Source organism: Microcaecilia unicolor, chromosome 6, assembly GCF_901765095.1.
Source record: "Microcaecilia unicolor chromosome 6, aMicUni1.1, whole genome shotgun sequence".
Classification (NCBI taxonomy): domain Eukaryota; kingdom Metazoa; phylum Chordata; class Amphibia; order Gymnophiona; family Siphonopidae; genus Microcaecilia; species Microcaecilia unicolor.
This window is the reverse complement of record NC_044036.1, coordinates 55426767-55443205: the sequence shown is the minus strand read 5'-3', so window position 1 is coordinate 55443205 and position 16439 is coordinate 55426767. Positions and strand designations below refer to the sequence as shown.

The 16439-nt window shown below is 40.8% G+C and overlaps 1 protein-coding gene across 2 annotated transcripts in view; it reads right to left on the bottom strand.

Moving 5' to 3' along the window:
• Positions 1-5026, bottom strand: part of PTGFR (prostaglandin F receptor) — a 48525-nt gene extending 43499 nt beyond the window's left edge. The window contains exons 1-2 of one of the 2 annotated variants that reach the window (XM_030208038.1): positions 4877-5026; positions 1307-2134 (exon numbers count right to left, since the gene is read on the bottom strand). In XM_030208038.1, the coding sequence (XP_030063898.1) occupies positions 1307-2125 (819 nt within the window). In that variant the 5' untranslated portion in view covers positions 2126-2134; positions 4877-5026. Of the gene's footprint in view, positions 1-1306; positions 2135-4201; positions 4287-4876 lie in introns of those variants that run through there. The other variant, XM_030208040.1, reaches the window with a different exon arrangement.
• Between the last annotated feature and the right edge of the window lie 11413 nt (positions 5027-16439).

Here is a 16439-nt window from a genome sequence, read left to right as displayed (position 1 = left end):
TTATGGTTTGGTAAGGCTATGAGTGTGTTTTTGCACAAGTTTGTATATAGTGTTTTGCAGTGGAGAGATTGTGTGTTGGCCTTACTGAGGTGGCACCAAACATCAGAAAGGGTGTACAGTGTAAATCATGACACACTACCTCTTGAAGGATCTACATATGGTCGTTAATAAAAGGAGCTCACTGTGAACACTAGCCACCCTAAAAGGGTGTTTTTTTGGCTCTACACGTATCATGATATTATGATCCCTTGTTTCATATTGTTGACGGTCTGCATTTTCCGTATGGTGGTATATTGGTGTATTAGGGTCTTCCCATTGTAATATTTATGGTACAGTAAGGTTCCGAGTGTGTTTTTGCACAAAGTTGTGCATAGTGTTTTTCAGTTGAGCGATTGTGTTTAGTATATGCTTTGAGCAACCACTTTATTCTTTGACATATGATACATATCTAATATCTAAATTTAATAAAAGGTATTAACTGTGACTAGTTTATTTTTACTTATTTTTTTTGTGTGTGTTGTCAAACAATTATGGCGGTAAGCTCTGCCCCTGGCCCACCCCTAACCCTGCCCCCTTTAGCCTCCCCAAACAGTTGGGCCACCGACCGCCTATGCTTTCAGGTACTTTAAATATGAATTGCTCCTTAGGACCTGAACAATCTAAAAGGTTTCCTAATATTGTTGGTTTTACCTGCCAGCTGAATTATCTTCTAGACTGATAGTTTAATAGTGCTGTTAAGTACATAAGTATTGCCACACTGGGACAGACCAAAGGTCCCTCAAGCCTAGCATCCTGTTTCTAACAGCGGCCAATCCAGGTCATAAATACCTGGCAAGATCCCAGAAAAGTTCAATACATTCTATGCTGCTTATCCCAGAAATAAGCAGTGGATTTTCCCTAAGTCAATTTAATAATGGTCTATGTACTTTTCCTTTAGGAAGCAGTCCAGACCCTTTTTAAACCCTGCTAAACTAACCGCCTTTACCACATTCTCTGGCAATGAATTCCAGAGTTTAATTACATGTTGATTCATATTAAATTTACTACTTTGTAGCTTCATTGCATGCCCCCTAGTCCTAGTATTTTTGGAAAGAGTAAACAAGCGATTGAAAAGGATGCTTTATGATTAGAAACTTTAAAAACTAAAAATGGAAAAAAATTACCTTGCAAGTAATTTTTCTTTCAATGTGGTATTAATACTGCAAACTCTAATATAAAAGTGACAAATACAATTTTTGAAACTTCACAAAATAAAAAGCAAGACAATGACAGCCATTAAGAAGGAACAAGACAAAGACGATCTTACCAGGAACGGGCTCCAGCAAATACAGGACACACACATTATGGCCAAAAGCTGAATAATCATCTCTAAATGATGAGACCTGCCTTGTCTGTGTTGCTGATTTTTAATTTTAACTCTGAAGAGTGTAATCCCAGTGACTGCATTGCACAGGAAAGAAATGCCAAGGGCTAATAAACCAAGGCAGGAGAAAAGCAGCAAATAAAAACGATCCGTCCAGTCTTCGATTTGTTCTGTTTTAAGGAAGCACCACGTCCTCGAGGCCTGGATTTCGTAAGCTCTAAAAGTGAGAATGGGCAACAAAGCTACCAAGACAGCAAAAAGCCACACTGCGGCCAACATTATTTTCACATGTTTAGAGGTCATTTTCGTAGAATGAAAGATGGGTTTGGTGACTCCTATGCAGCGTTCAACAGCCATTACACTGCCAAGAAAAAGTGGACACAGACCAAAGAACACCATACAGATCCCAAAAGTGCTGCAAAGAATTCTTGATTGATCAAATCGGATCCAGTCTTTATCAGATGCATATACAAACACTGCTATGGTCCCATTGATGAGATGGCCAAAGAGATCTGTAATAACCAAGCCACTGGCAAACAGCAGAAACGATCCTTTCGATTTCTTCCTAAATCTCCGATATGCTTTCATAAGAATTGCAATTGCAAGACTGTTGGACAGAGTTCCCACTGTCATAAAAATAACTGTAAAAATGACGGAGACCTTCTGCCCGGTGTGGCATGTGCCATTGGAAAGAATCCCAGTTCCAGGCAATTCCGTTGATTCAGTGACGTTCCTTGACATTATTGAGATGGTACATACCATTTCAACGATCTAGGAGACAAAACGCCTCTGTCACATAGAAGCAATTAAAAGATTAATAACAGAAGCTATTTGTACACTGTGGCGGAAATGGGATTTGTCTTTTTTTTTTTCTTTGGTCAGCCACTGCAAAACACTTAGACCTAAGTGCATATCATCATAAATATTGTTCTAAATTCAAACACATTTTTATATTTCATTTTAACCTTTGAAATTATGAAAAACTACAAGTGGTAAATATGCATTACATTGGTTTTATATCTATTTCAATAAAAGTTTGGGCTATGAACTTAATCCTACTTTTAACAACATCATTTGTGGTGTTCAATCATCATTTGGGTTAAGCCTTCTCAGTTTGCTCACATTGATCTTTTTCTTTCCAGATTAACCATCATACACAGAACACTAACAGCATTTTTCTCATAAAAAATGCTGAAGAAATAATTATCTGTATAGATTAAATAACTATGCAGAGGTGTGGCCGAGGTAACTGTGCAAAGCCTGCATGCAGTCTATTTATACAGTAAATTACTGCAGCTTCCATCACTGTATTAAGTAGATTATGTTGGAGCACTGCTCATCCGCTAATTTATTTTCACTAACTTGTTTAAAGGGCAGCATCTGTGGAAATCCAGAATTAAGGCTTATTTTTTTTATTCTAATTACAATTGCTCAAAGTCCAATGGTTTCAAAGGCCTAAGGCCCTCATTTTATCCGCCCTATTCATGTTTAATATATGCATAAACCAGCACTTAAACATTTATCTTGTACAAATGCCCAAGTCCCCATTTTGCAAAGCCAGGATATGCATATATCAAACTCAATTGCATGCAAATGGCATGGGGGGTATGGTCTGGACATACTGTACACCGCCTTGAGTGAATTCCTTCAAAAAGGCGGTAAATAAATCCTAATAAATAAATAAATAAATAAAATATCTTCCCGGGACAAGGGCTTTGCAAGTTCATAGATGTTTATTTCCCATTTCAGAAGAAATCTAAAAATCTATGGGGGATCTTTTACAAAGGCATGCTAGCATTTTTAGTGTTCGCTAAACGCTACAGACGCCCATGGGAACATATGCGTGTCTCTAGCATTTAGCGCGCACTAAAAACACTAGGACAACTTTGTAAAAGGACCCCTATATCCTGAAAGATTGACATCAGGAGTTACGTCTGCTACCAAGCATGTTTAGGTCTTGACTGCTGTTCGATAGCAGCTGTTTCCCCGCTGGATAAGATTAGGAGGGATTGCCCCCTTAAGTTCCCAGTGGTTTTTGTCCCCAAATGCCAAAGTGGCAAAAGGCAGAACATTTTTACAGAGGGTGCATCCCACCCCCAACACCACCCCATATCTTAAAATCCTCTCTTGCAGTCTTTACCCAGACAGCGGCACTCATGGGGTACAGGCCGCAGGCAGCCCATGAGTGCTGCTGCTGCCCAAGTGTAGACTGAAGAGATGATTTTAAGGTGAAGGTGGGGGCCGGGCCTGACAGGGGGTGCATATGCCACCAACACACCTAGTTTAAATACACTCTTGCTGTGACTGCATCCAGACAACCACTGGTTATGTTTCCAAGGTCACAAAGATAACTGGTTATGTTGCCATCACACAACATAACCAGTTATCTGCCAGCTTTGAACCATCAATTTTTTATACATTTATTTTTCTAAAATAGATGTTAATGCTGCATGCACCTGGCACATAAACGTCCATTGCCCCTGTATTTTAGGACAGGCTGCATGTCAGCTGATTCTGTTCTAAAATACTGTTGAAATTTGAGGCACACTGACCAATTGCTGTTTCTACGACCAATGGGTCTGTAAATATTCAAGGTTATAAAGGGCAACAAAACACAAGAAAAGCAAAGGCTTTCCGTTCACAAGTAACTAAACTGGCTGTGTTACTGCTTCGAGCACATATTTTACTATTTAAATATATAAATTAAAACACTTATGAAAATATTTTTTTAAAAGTGAGCAACTTCAAAACATATGTGTACAAACACCACAATGAATACTTTTGCAAATTTCTTAACCAGCTGTTGAAAACTGAATTAAATATTTCTAATTCAAAAACCTGTGGTTTTCAGCAAGGCATCTGGAGAGGAGACAGACACTTCGATCTGCGCTCGAATCCTCGGGGCAGACGGATGGTAATCCTCGCAGTCCTGGCCACCGTTACTTGACACCCCGTCTATCCTCCAAAATAAATCAATCCTCGCAGCTTAATCCTTAGTTTACGGACTAAAAGTCCACAGAAGCTTGCTTTATGTCCTCGGGGCAGCTCTACATAGACTACCAGGTTTGGAAGTTTTGGGCTCCGTTCCCCTTTTAACGGCAAAGAGCAATACCAGCCTCCAGTATTCACAGCATCTCCACTCTTGCCAGCCCCATCTCCAAACACACAGTCAAAACATCCCTTGGACTCAAAAAGCCGTCTCCAGCTTTTTGTTCCAGCTCTCATCTGCTTCCCAAAACAATCCTCTCCAAGCCTGGAGCTCGGGGCTGCTCCCACCCATTTAGCTCTCGGCAGCCTGCACTCTTTTTTTCTCAGCCGCAGCTACTTCATACTATCACAACAAGCAAACAAAAAAAAACTCCACATATAGGACTGTTCTTAAAATCTCTGTCTCTTATTTTTTTTCTCTTCCCTCCTGCTCACTACTGCTCCTCCTACCCACATGGCTTTGCCTTGGAAACCACCCCGCAGCCTCCCTTTCCCCTTGAGACTGGGACATTCAGCTTTACTCACACTGCTTCTAACAAAAGGAAGCTTCCCATTCCATGTCCATATCTGCCAGTAGCTCACTGGTGTCCATGGGCTCCTGCTGTGCTTCCAAACAGCTGCTACGAAATCTTTCACCCTCCTGTGCTCTCCCTCTAGCTGCCTGGCTTTGATATATTCAGCTTCTGTCCAAGGTGGATTCCTAGCTCCTCCCCCCTTAACAGGAACCTCTTATCTTCGCAGCTTTGGGAGGAGTCAGGCCTTAAGTCTCCAATAATGTGTAGCTCTAGCCTCGTTTTCAGGTCCCCTTTTCTCTGAGGTACACACTAGAGGGCCATGTATAATTTGCCAAGGGTAGTAAGCTGACTGAGCTTTGTCCCAAGTGAGTCATATGGCGCTTGACTGGGTCCCTGGCTAGGGGTCCCTTCCCCTGGGCTTCACCCTGCAGCACCTCCCTCAGGGCCTTAATCCTACCACAGGGAATAGCAGTTAAAATCATTTCTTGAAACTTTGCAAGTTAAAATGACCAAATGTCATGGAAACTTGAAAAACAGTACTTTGTCATACTTTGGGAGACAAATTTAAGGTTCCCACCCGTCAAAACTGGAACAAGTATTACTGCTAGAAGTAATAAGACTTATAATGCAAAAGCAAAGCCATACACTTAAATGCAACTCTGACTCTTCCTATTCCTGTGTGAGTTATCTCACCAGGCATGCCTGAAATGTTTCTTTAGTCGCCTACCTCGAACTTTCAACATTTTCAACATGGCCAGCCAAAAAATATCCTTCTGCACAGCAGCAAAGGCGCTGAGGGGCAGGATTAAAGCATAGTTCGAATGTTTAGGAGGAGCACCCTCAGATATGCAAATTCAATGGCTCCCAAAGCAGATTTTTGCCATACTTGTCAGCAGCTCATAGAAAGAAACAGAGCTCCAAGTTACCCACTTCCAGAAGGAAGATTTACGGGCAGTCCTGGATTTCTGCCAACCTCTTCTTGATGCATTATGGGACCTGCAGCACTGATTTCAATGAGTAGAATCAGGGTCCACAAACAATACACTGCTGTGGGATATAAGTATAAAACTAGGACTGGCCAAAAAAGTCTCCCTCCTGTAACTGGTTAACTGGGCACCTCTGAAAGGACCAAAACTATTGCTTGTCCACAGAGGTCTGTCTATTCTCCCCACCCCCTGTTCATTGTCCTCTAGTTAGCAGGAGGCATGGGCAAGCAGCACTTTTTACAGACACTTGCTCATCTGCTGGTTTCCTTTGCTGTCAAAATCACATGGGACCCATTTGTGAGAGCTTTGAGATGCATTTATGTCATGATTCAATGTGATCAGTTACCTAAGTCTCACCAAAGGGTTAATGCTGCCCAGGATATACTGGGGCTCGCACAATGCAGGAGCCTCGCCATAACCATAGCTTCTCATCTCTCAAGCCTGCCATAGTGCCAGCAAACTGCAGGCACCCCTGTTTCCTCTCACCCTTCCCTCTCCTGCCCAGCAGCTGCCAAGCTTATTCTGCTTTGCTCTGCTGCTCACAGCCTCTCCCATTGTAGTGACACCAAATGCTGTGGGTGTGTGTTTGGCTCCATGCAGCACTGTGAGACTTTGAGTTGCTTGCGGTGCCCACTTAGCTACACTACAAAATTCAGAGCAGTGAGGGCAGATGGGCACTGTGAGCATCAGTCTCCCCACAGGTGTTACAAGGTGCCAGGAGCAAATACTGTACTGCCCCAGAAGACACTGTATACCATGAGCTGGGGAAACGGGAAAATGACTAGCTATAGGAGGGCAGGGGAGATAGGAATGGCTGGGTGACTGGGATAGGGGGAGATAGAACAGGCTGGCACCAAGCTAACCCTAAAGGGGTACCGGATAAAGCATCTTCCCTTTATCTCATTCACTTCTTCTCTCTCCCTCTCTCAGCAACACTGATGTAAGAATCATCTCACTTCCTCCCCCCCCCTCTATTTTCCCCACCCCCCACAAAAAACATCTTCTCTCTTCTCTCCATGCATGTACACAGCATAAGCAACATTTCTGGCTAAGGAGGAGAGGATGTGGTATGGGGAGTTGGAGGGAGGGGAGAGAGAGAGCAGACATGCCAAGGGTGAACAATGCCAAAGTTACCACTCCAAGGAGTGAGACTGAAGGCCAAAGAGTGAGATTTTTCAGATAGTACATCCAGGGTATAAATCTAGAATGATTTAAGTGTAGTATTACTTTGCAAATGACTCAAGGCATGATTAAATGATATTGTTCTTTTCTTTGGAGCATCCGAAAGAATTCAAAGAAGAATTCAAAGTAGGGAGCAATTTGGGTAAATTTCTTTTAGCTGAAATTGTCTTCTACCCAGTAGTTAAAATATGTACATTGGTTCCAGAGTACATGTACTTGCAGTAAAGGGAAAAGGGACAGGGAAGGGATGCAGTAGTCAGGGAGGTGTGCACAGATTTCTTCCTACTGGTTAGATCAGATGGTTTACCATGGCTTCCCTTTCATGAAAGCAAGTGATCATCATCAGTGCACTGGTACTGAAGCTCTGATGAGTGAGAAATAGTGCTGAAAGAGTGTGAGAGTGAGAAAGCTTTCAAATGAGTGTGACACACTCCTCATGAGTGAGATTTGGCATCTCTGAGAGGTTTGGGGGGAAAGGAGTAGGAGGGGTGCAGGGTGTGAACTAAAAATAGCAGAGTACAATAGAGTTTACTATCTTATAGTTAGGGCTTCTGCATGTTTGAGGAGTTTAATTTCGTAATCAGACAGCTCAAAAAAGACATATTTGACTGACTTTAGCTTTACAGTACATAAGAACATAAATATTGCCATACTGGGACAGATCAAGCCCAGCATCCTGTTTCCAACAGTGACCAATCCAGGTTACAAGTACCTGGCAAGATCCCAAAACAGTACAATACATTTTATGCTGCCTATCCTAGAAATAAGCAATAGATTTCCCCCAAGTCCATGTTAATAATGGCTTATGGACTTTTCTTTTAGGAAGTTATCCAAACCTTTTTTAAACCCCACTAAGCTAACTGCTTTTACCACATTCTCTGGCAATGAATTCCAGAGTTTAATTACATGTTGAGTGAAGAAATATTTTCTCCAATTTGTATTAAATTTACTACTTTGTAGCTTCATTGCGGGTCTCCTAGACCTAGTATTTTTGGAAAGAGTAAACAAGCGATTCACGTCTACCCGTTCCAATCCATTCATTATTTTATAGACCTCTATCATATCTCCCCTCAGCATCTTTTCTCCAAGCTGAAGAGCCCTAACCACTTTAGCCTTTCCTCAAAGGGAAGTCATCCCATCCCCTTTATCATTTTCATCACCCTTCTCTGTACCTTTTTTAATTCCACTATATCTTTTTTGAGATGCAGTGACCAGAATTGCACACAGTATTCAAGGTGTGATGGAGTGATACAAAGGCATTATAACGTCCTCATTTTTGTTTTCCATTCCTTTCCTAATAATACCTAACGTTCTATTTGCTTTCTTAGCCGCCACCGCCGCACACCGATCAAAGAGTTTCAACGTATCATGAACGATGACACCTAGATATATCCCTTCCTGGTTGGCGACTCCTTATGTGGAACCTTGCATCACGTAACTATAGTTCAAGTTTCTCTTTCCCACATGCATCACTTTGCACTTGTAGTACATTTCCAAGGTATTTTAGGAAAAAGAGGGCTCCCATTTGGAGCATTCCTGGTTTAAGAATTTCCTTCTCTTTTGAATTTCATTGGTTATGGCAGGATAAATCCTGACTATACTACCTAAACATGGGATGTTTTTTGAAGAAACACAGAGAAGCCAATTTCAATCTGATGGCAACGCCAAAGTCGCTACCAAAGTAGCCAATGCAACTGACTCAGTCTCAGGAGTTTCCAGAATTACAGATATACAGTGGTGTGCCTAGCTTGGTTGCCACCCAGGGCAGGGCGGTGCAGGGCAAGGAACCCCCTCCCTCCTTCCAAGCATGTCATCACTCACTCCTCCAAGCGTCTCAACCTACTCTTGCCTTACCCCCGCCCTCCCTCCTCCTCCGGAAATAAAAGCCCTGTTAAGCAGTTTGCTGTCTGCACAGTCTGGGAAGGAGTGCGGTGTCAGAGATAGAGTAACCACATCTCCTCCACTGGGCTGTTTCCTGCTGACTGCACTCTCCCCGCCTAACCACTGATGTTTCTGCTGCTAGCCCCACAACATACCAACAAGGTGCTTGCAACGCACTTGTGTTGCAACCCATTGGTTGAGAACCGCTGGCCTAGAGGGATGTACCTTGCTGGTATGGTGGGTACAACTCAGGCCACCTGACTAGACAGAAGAAGATGGAATCAAATCAAACCTAAATTACTTTTACAATTTCATCAGGACTTAAAGGGGAACCTGGTTGGTAAAAGGGGTACTTTGGCCATCTGGCAAGATGGATGAAAAAAGAAAAGCAAACTTTAAATAACCTTCACACTTTAATCAGGGCTTAGAGGGGTGTAACTTCAGGTCTATCTTTACAGCTCAACAGAACCTTTTCAGTTATTGGGTTTATTTTGGATACCAATCTCACTTTTGAGTTTCAAATAAATAAAGTAATTAAGACAGTGTTATTTTAGTTTGTGTTAACTATATACTATTAGATCCCTATTTTTGAAAGCACATTTTTTATATTATTTCAAGCTTTGATACTTTCACATTTGGATTATTGCAATGGCTTATTCTCTGATATTTCAACCAAGTTGATTACTAGACTTCAGACATTACAAAATATTGCATGTATGATCTTTAAATGTCAAAAAAAATGATAGAGTCACTCCTCTACTAATCCCATTACATTGGCTGCCAGTACCAGCTTGTATCTATTTTAAATTGACTTGTATTGTTTTTAAGATCTTTGAAGGAGCTGGACTGGAATATCTGACACAATTATTTTCTTTTCCCAAAAAAGTTAGAACTTTAAGATCTCAGACTTCACTCGTTATTTATTTTCCTTCACTGAAAGATGTGTATTGTACAAAGATTTTTAAGAGGTCCTATGGATTTCAGGTTGTTCAATGCTGGAAATCCCTACCTAGAGATCTCAAATATTTAAATTCCTATTTTTCCCTTAAAACATTTTTTGGAAAATTTTTATGTTAATTTTACATCGATTAATCAATCTATTTGTACTTTCTAGTTAATTTACTGGCTCTTGTGTTACTACTTTTGTAATGCACTTTGTACCTCACGGGATTCAGTAGAATATAAATCCCAGATTATATTAGATTAGATTGAATTAACCTGATATGGCAGGTACAGCTCTGGCCATCTGACTTGATGGACAAAAGTGGAGGGAACTAAATCAAACTTTAAAAGACAATCATACTTATATCAAGGCTTAGAAGGGAGTAACCTGGCTAGATGGACCATGATGGTCTTTCTCTGCCATCATTTACTAAGTTATTGTGTAACTACTTTACTAGGAGTGTGTCACACACATATGAAAGCTTTCTCATTCTCATGCTCTTCCACCCCTTTTCTTACTCATTAGAGCTTCAGTGCCAAGGCACTGATCCTGATCACTACTTTCCTGAGAGGCAAGAGTAAGAAGAAAGAAGCCAAGTGCCCAATCAACCAGAAGAAATCTGAGCACAGCTTCCTGCCTACAGCCACATCCCTCTTCCCTGCACCTACAAGTCCATGTGCTCTGAAACTTAGGCACATGCTTTTAGCCCAGAGATGTAGCCGGACCTCAAATTTTGGATGGCCAACTGGGCAAACTGGGTGGGCACATGTTCTGTAGTCTCCACAAATACTACCCCCCCCCCCCCATGCCAAGTCAAAACATTACAGTAAATATCTGTGCTGGTGGGAATCCCCAGGCCCCACCAGCTGCAGGGGTCCTCTGGTGGCAAGAACAGCTCCCTCTTCTTCTTGCTCCAACTGGTGGCACTGCCACTGTCCACGCACTACCGTGCCCCTAAGCATATGCTCATTAATGACAACTGAGCATGTGTGGCAGGGGGAGGCCAGCACAATAGCAGTGTGTAGACAGTGCCATCAGCTAGAGCAAGTAGGAAAGGGAACTGATCTTGCCACCGGAGGACCCCTGCAGCTGGTGGGGCTTGGGGATCCCCACCGGCCAATAACAAATGTGCAAGAATTTTGGGTGGACCCAAGTCCACCCGTGGCTACACCACTGTTTTAGTCAGACTGGAGAGCAATTTTCAACCAAGAGAATTGATCTACATTGAGAGCAATTCTATTAGCGGATGCTTCCTTGCTGCACACTGAAAGCCCATTCTATAATGGCATCTAGCGCTCTTATTCTGTTCTATAATACTAACGTAACCCAGCATTGGTGCACCCAAAATCTAGACGCTTGCAGTTATATTGGATACAGATATAATGTGAAAGGGCACACATAACTTACAGTATTCTGTCATTTGCATACATAAGTGGGAGGCACACCTATGTGCCACCCATATAAATGGCCCCCTTGCATTTACATGCTATGCCATTTACACACGCTTACAGAACAGCACTTAGATGCATTATTGCCACTTACATGTGTATTCTGTACATTTGCATATGCACATGGAATGTTAATGCAGGCACCTGTTATAGAACTCCCTTTAGGTTTCTTTTCTCTTTCTCTCCTTTTCTGTTAAAAGTTGGCATTCTTTTCTGTGGTTGATTTTAGTTTTTATTATCTCTTGTACTTTTCTTTGATGGTTGTCCTTAAGCAGTTAATCAAATTAAAAAAAACTCATCCTTATTGCCTCCACTCTGTCTATATCCTTTCAGAGGCACCAAAGAAATGCAAATATTTTCATTTGCAAAGCAATATTACATTTCAAACTTTCTAGATTCTCCTGGATGCACCACCTGGAAAATCTCACTCTTTGGCCTTCAGTCTGTCTCTTTGGGGCAGTAAATCTCACTGTTTAGTATGGTTCACCCTTGGCATCTGTACAACTGCCTCAGAGCATGCTGGAAAAATATTCACTGTAAGAAAGTAAGAACATAAAAATAACCATACTGGGTCCATCTAGCCCGGTATCCTGTTTCCAACAGTGGACAAACCAGGTCACAAGTACCTGGCAGAAACCCAGTTAGTAGCAACATTCCATGTACCATCCCAGGCAAGCAGTGGCTTCCCGGTCTGTCTCAACAGCATCTGTGAATCTGAACTTGTGGGAACATCCTCTTTGTAAATAAATCCGATCTTTGAGGAAGCACGGCACAGAGAGCAATTTGAATTTTTCACAGTATGTCAGGTTGCCAGTTTAATAATCCTCTCTGGTGGTCTTGAGTCATTTTCCAGTCAGACAGTAAGGGGGGGGGAGGGGGGAATCCAAAAACATTTGCCTACATTTTAGCATGTTACGTGTGAATTCTATAACAGCAATTATGCAGGAACTTGCAGTTATATGCTTATGTTCGTTAAAAGACCTGATATATCACCTTATCTACATAGTAATCAAAGTGGTTTACAAAGTCAAAATAACACAAAACCAAATTACAATATTGATTAAAATTTACAAAACGTAAAAGGAATTACCATCAATTAACAGAAAACAAAGACGTATAACTTAAAAAAAACTCACTGTCATTCCCTATTTCCCCACCCGGAAGTCTTAATCTCCCACTGCATCAGGGAACGTTGTGATGAAAAGTTGCATTTTCAGACTGAATCTAAAATAGGATTCCTCAGCACATAAATTTAAGAGAATGGAGTTCCACAGAAAAGGGGAAGTACAGGAAAACCTGAGTGATGAGTCAATTCCAAACATGGGTAATGAATTTGAGGTAATACTAAATAGTGCTCAGAACAGGAGTACAGTGAAGGACTGGGGATATAAGGAGTGAGTAGAGAAGGTAAATAAGGAGGGGCACCAGTGCAAAGGACCTTGAAAGAAAGTAGTTAAGACCTTATGTTTATAACAGAAAGTGTCAGGAAGCCAATGATATTGTATTAAAAGTGGCATGACATGATCGTAACATGATATTTGTATTAGGAGATGGATAGCTGTATTTTGTATGGGCTTGAGTCTTCGTAACTGAAATAATGGGAGCCCTGCATAGTCTACATTGTAATAGTCCAGGTGAGATGTCACCAGGTTATAAATTAGGGTTTCACGGGCTGCTAAATCTAACTAATGACAGATGGAGTGGTTGCGATGAAGTGAACGGAAGCAAGCCTTGACCAATGAAGAAATCTGGCATTTACATGCAAACATTTAGGCACAGCCACTTAAGCCACTTAGGTAGGCATAAATGCATGCAACCAAATGTGGCAGTTATGCATGTAAATGCTTTTATTCCATACGGTTAGTGCATAGGTGCTAGACACACCACTGTCCCACCCATGCTCATCCCACATTTATTTATTTATTTATTTATTAGGATTTATTTACCACCTTTTTGAAAGAATTCACTCAAGGTGGTGTACACTCAAGAATAAATCAAACATAAGCAATAGACAATTACAGCTGTAAAAATATTCAAATAACAATACAAAGTATTTTATGTATTTATTTATTTATTTGTTTGTTGCATTTGTATCCCACATTTTCCCACCTATTTGCCGGCTCAATGTGGCTTACATTATGCCGTGATGGAGATCGCCATTTCCGGATTCAGAAATACAAAGTGGTATTGCATTAAGGTTCATAAATGATAAAATAGATTACAGAGTGGTATTACGTTAGAGTTCATAAATGGTAGAGTAAATTATAGAGTAGGTTAGACACTTAGATATAGAAAGTTCATTCATTCCGGCGTAAGAGTATGTAAGAGTAAGTATACTACATACAATGTCAACACAATACATAATAGAACATTTTAATAGACAGTGTAGGGTATCAGCGAAGATGGAACATATAGGAGCCCTTTTACTAAGTCGCGTAGGCACGTACGCGCATCCTACACACATCAATTTTGAACTACCATCCGGCTACCACGTGACCTGGGCGGTAATTTTATTTTTTGCATGCACCTGCTACGCGTGTCAGAAAATTTTCCAGCACGCGGCATTAACTGGGCGGTAATCAGCATTGTACGTGCACTGATGATCACTACCTGGTTAATGCGTGAGACCTTACCACTAAGTCAATGGGTGGCAGTAAGGTCTGAGGCCCAAAATGGGCGCGCGCCAATTTTCATTTTGCCGCACATCCATTTTTGGCCCAAAAAAGCCCTTTTTTGCAGGTGCACTGAAAAATGGACCTGCGTGCATTCAATATACACGTCTACACCAGCGCAGGCCATTTTTGGCGCACCTTAGTAAAAAGATCCCATAGATAGGTAAGAGAGTAAGAGGAGTTTGAAAATAAGCTGACTAATATAAAGGAAGTTGCACATGAGGTCAGAGAGATGATTAAATGTTATCTCAGGGTAGGTCAGAGAAATGATTAAATGTTATCTCAGGGTAGGAGTAGATTAACACGTCCTGTTGCAGTATATGCAGCCTGTATCACTCCTTGTGTGTGCAAATCCCCCTGCAGTTAAATGCAATAGATATTACATGCTAACATTATAGAGTAGCGAGGAGGTGCTGATACGCATCCAAGCACACATCAGTGCCAATTAGTACCAATTAACTGCAATTAATGCCAATTGTTGTTAGTACCAATTGTGTCCTAATTAAAAGTGCCACTTATGCATGCAACTGCTAGTATTCTGTAACCTATGTGTACAAATTCGTGCACAAGTGAGTGAATTCTATAAATGACACTTAAATAATCAGTACCAAAAAACCCGCCTAAGCGGTATTCTATAAGCTTCACCTAAACTTCAGCATGGTTTATAGAATAACGTCATTTGGACCAACAAAAAGATGGTGCAAATGCCCACACCTAAATTTACGTGCAGAGCACACATATTCTATAATTATGCACGTACTTTAAAACCACAACTCTGATCCGCCCCAAAACGCATACAACCCTCCTGTTTCTGTGCCCCCTTTTTTGGGCTGTGCCAAAATTTACGTGCATAAGTCCCAATTAAATCTAATTAGTGCCAATAATTGCTTGTTAAAAAGCCAATTATTGGCACTACTTGGCTCATTATTCTATTAAACTGCATGCAAATCAGAGGCATGCTTAAATTTGCACACAGACGTTTTGGCGACTTTTATAGAATCAGGAGTAAGGTGCCTAAATTTGTACATGAGATTATAGAATGACACGGTAAAAACATAGTGAAAACCCATCCACAGAGAGGCCTGGTGAGCCTTACTTACTAATAAGTCACCCTGCTGTCTATTACACCATTTGTTCAACCACTACTAAGCATTCTTAATCTGCATTCCAAACTAATACCCCCTGTACATTGATATATATATACACAATGCGGGATTCCATATTAGTTATTACCAGTGGTGGTTTTCTACAAGGTCAACAACCCAAAAATCTTTTTGAACTTGCTTCATTAGCCCATTACAGCTAGAGCAGAAGGTGGGATTCCTTTAAAAATAAATAAATAAATAACTGTGGCATATCATCCCTCAGCAAATGGATCTTGGTGTCATTATAGACAATAAAATTCTCAGCTCAGTATGGGGCAGCAGCCACAAAAATAATAGATTAGTAGGAAGGAATAGAAAACAAAACTTGGGGCATAAAAATGCCTGTGAATCGATCCAGAGTGTGCCACCATACCTTGAGTAGTGTGTGCAGTTCTGGTTCCCCAGATCAAAAAAAGATACAAAGGCCCTTTTTAGTGCACAGAAATCAGAGAACTGCGACATCAGAACATGTACAATTCCAGGAATATTTTAGAAAAGGAGCTGCCAACATAGAACCTTTGTTAAAATACACGCAGGAGTGCACGTGTATTTGCCAATGTGTGCAGTGGGAGGAGCCATTTCATATAGATATACATTCAAATATTGAACGGATGAAGCTAGGCAACTTATATGCAATTTACACATATAAGTGGTGGCAATTATACATGGATGCCTGTCATTTTGCAAACTTTTGTATATACATGCCAGTAATTAACAACAGAGGCCACAGTCATTTATATTCCATTTGGAGGTGGAGATAGGCAATAGGAAAATTAAATGGAAGAATCACTTTAAACCCTCAGTAAAGGATTGACCCAAACCAGCACTTTATAGAAAACCTGTATCTGGAAAGGAGAAGCTGTAACTCTTGACATTGAAATACATGGGGAATACACATGTAGATTTTTGATCGTCCACACCATGTCCCAGTTCATATTATATACATTACATTATATTATACTTCCATAATGCTAACATCACAGAGTTCAAAATGGTTTACATTGTTAAGAAATAACCAGGTCAAACTCCTGGGGAGACCTATCAAGCAAATTTCTTAAAAAGGGAAGTTTTTAACTTTCTTTTAAAAAGAGAAAAATTAGACAAAATACTGAAACATGGTTGCAGTTCTTTCCAGACTTTAACATTTGGAACGCAAGAAGTTTTTCATAAACCTTAAATTGTTTGACTTACTTCAACGAAGGAGGAACATAAGAGGAACTGAACATTGATCTTCTGGTTCTGTTAATAGATTGAAACTCCAAGTGAAATAATAAGTACCTGGACAATATTTACACATGTAAATTACAAATAGGCCT